The 2,718-nt window shown below is 53.5% G+C and overlaps 1 protein-coding gene across 3 annotated transcripts; it reads left to right on the forward strand.

Annotated features, from left to right (window-relative positions):
• On the forward strand, window positions 1-2,714 carry KVP18_000637 (uncharacterized protein; the record flags this gene model as incomplete). Of its 3 annotated transcripts, XM_067949896.1 has the most annotated exons (2): window positions 1-1,058; window positions 1,088-2,714. In XM_067949896.1, coding segments are annotated over 2 exons (2,685 nt in total), but the record flags the coding sequence as incomplete, so codon positions are not given. The 3 variants fall into 3 exon arrangements, with proteins under 3 accessions (XP_067809618.1, XP_067809619.1, XP_067809620.1); XM_067949897.1 differs by lacking the exon at window positions 1,088-2,714 and having other exon boundaries at window positions 160-1,062; XM_067949898.1 differs by lacking the exon at window positions 1-1,058 and having other exon boundaries at window positions 1,098-2,714.
• Window positions 2,715-2,718: the final 4 nt, after the last annotated feature.

Below are 2,718 nucleotides of genomic sequence, written 5' to 3' on the forward strand. Positions count from 1 at the left end.
CCTGTGGTGTTCGCCCACTCCTGCCAACAGGAGAACATTGCCATTCTTGGGGACCCCCTAGAAGTTGTTGATGTAGCGGATGTTAACGAGTGCATCAACGTTTGTTCGCGTAACGATCACTGTAAAGCTATTACTTTTAAGGCTGGGAAGTGTCGAGTGATGGCTGACGAGACCACTGCGACCGAGACGGGGTCGGTGTCAGCTTTGAGAAGCTGCCTGCGTAAGGGTGAGGAGCCACTGGAAGATGCCCGACGTGAGGTAGCTTGTGCCTATGACACCTGTCTCATTGAGAACTCGAAGATTAGAGGACCAGTTGTCAGCGAGAACAAGACGCCTCACGCGCTGGCATGCGCCAACCTCTGTCACAGTATGAGCTTTTGCAAGCACTTCACCTGGCACAAGCACGGCATGTGTACCATGATGGCGGCTGCTACGGAGACCATAAGGGATCGCTACTACTATTCTGGATCCATGGCCTGTTTTTACCCGGATCTGACTCACACCACTACCACTCCCCCATTCATTAACCGGTGCGTACGCCAGCGTTATCTGCATGGCGCTAGTTTGGGCGAGTTCAGAGTTCCGGATGTGAAGGGCTGCTGGTTAGCTTGCAAGGCGAATGCTGACTGCGTTGCCTTCCAGTTCTACAAACCTTATCCGAAATGCTACCTGTACAAGCAGGTGTACGATAACTCCAAGCACGCGCATTTTATGGCTGCGTCCAAGAACTGTATCCTTTTCGACCCTACTTCTACCACAACAACCGTGGCCCCTCCAGTGATTGTCAATCCCTGCATGTCCTACTCTACATTTCAAGGGTCTGACTTGGGCAACGAGTTCGCTGAATCGGCTGACGCCTGTCTTGTTCTTTGTGCTGAACATCCCTATTGTCAAGGTTTCACCTGGGACTGGTCCTCCAGCCGCTGTCTATTCAAGGGTGATATCGTCCAGACGAACGCTTCCAGAAAATACGTGTCAGCGCTGAAGTCCTGCTTCGTGCCGGAGTCCACGACCACGACTACAACCACAGTCACATCGCGCACTCATCAGGCTCCTGAGTAGGTATCGTAGGAGGCTTCTTATGCAGCGAATGTATGATGCCTGGAATCGAATTAGTGGGCACCGCCTACAAGACTAACTCCTTGAACTCTGCTTTGGACTGCGCCTTCGACTGCATTCGGGAACCGTCGTGTCAGCACTTCGTCTTCGTGAAGTCCTCCGGCAACTGCCTCCTGATGGAGCGTATGGGATCTACCAATGTGAACGCTGACGCCGTCTCTGGTGATATGAGATGCTTCTATCCCAGCAAGTACACTACCACGTCGACAGCAGCGACCACGGACGTATACGGAAACCCCTGCTTCATTCGAGACGTGAACTTCAGAGGGTTCGACATGGCGGTAAAGAAAACTGCCGATGCCTATCAGTGCGCATACGAGTGCTCCTTCCTCGAGAACTGTAAGGTGTTCACGTACACTGAGTCGGACTCGACCTGCAGTCTTAAGTCCTCCGACCAGGGCGGCGCGGTTGAACGAGATCATGTTTCAGGTTCACTGGAGTGTTTCTTCCCCGATAGAACCACAACTAGCACTAGGGCTGGCCATTCTACGCAGGCTCCTACGGACCCCTGTTATCTAAGGAACACCGAGTATTTCGGTTCCACCATTGCCGTCGTCAAGGTCGGCGATGCAGTGGCATGTCACAATGCCTGCCGCAACCACCAGCACTGCTCGTACTTTTCCTTCGACGGCAGCCTCTCCCTCTGCTTCCTCAAAGATAGCGACGATGGCATGCGCTCCAGTAGCAGCATCCTCTCCGGAGATATGAGTTGCTTCCATCCTACGGAATATACCAGCACTGTTCCACCGGTACCCTCCACTGCTGCTCCAATGACAACGATAACGATTACTGACCCCTGCTACAACCTCAGCACCTCCTATCAGGGCCACCTGACTGCCGTGGTGTACGCTAGACAGGTCGCTGACTGTGGTTCAATGTGTCACCTATGGCCCACTTGTCGCCACTTCACGTGGAACCGAATGAGTAAGAAGTGCTACATGCGAGAGACCGCAACAACTCTGATGCGCAATGCTGAGACGACCTCTGGGTCCATGGACTGCTTTCATCCCAACGAGTACACTACTACCACAACCACCACCACCACACAGCGGCCCGGCGAAGCGACGAAGTGCTTCGATGAGAACGTCAACTATCTTGGCAACGACATTGAGGTGCTCTCCGCCATTTCAACACTCGAATGCAGCCTTAAGTGCCGATCTCAAGAGGAATGTCGCTTCTTCACGTTCATTCGAGCCAAGAAGCAGTGCTACTTGAAGAACTCGGATTCCAATCGTATCAACAGCCCGGGGTTCGTCTCCGGTGATAGATACTGCCTCTTCCCTGCAGATTACACTACGACATCCACCCGCGCACCCGGTCTCTGCCCCGATTGCACTGCCCCTGGGAAGCCCTGCGTGGGACCTAACTGCGAACGGACCAATGTCTGCTTCGTCAAAGGTCTACGTTACACAGGAACCATCGCAATGCAAGTTCGAACAGCCACACCTAACGAGTGCGCCGATTTTTGTCTCACGAACAAAATCTGCGAAGCTGTCACTTTCAACGACGGTAGCTGCCAGCTTTTCGTCGACCCGAGGGAAAAGGACGCGCCCGACTACTTCATGTCCGCGCACTGGAAGTGTCTGACTGCTTGATGTG

This window comes from the organism of the source record quoted next, assembly GCF_019968955.1.
Source record: "MAG: Porospora cf. gigantea A chromosome Unknown PgA_NODE_3327_length_2718_cov_789.982, whole genome shotgun sequence".
Classification (NCBI taxonomy): domain Eukaryota; phylum Apicomplexa; class Conoidasida; order Eugregarinorida; family Porosporidae; genus Porospora; species Porospora cf. gigantea A.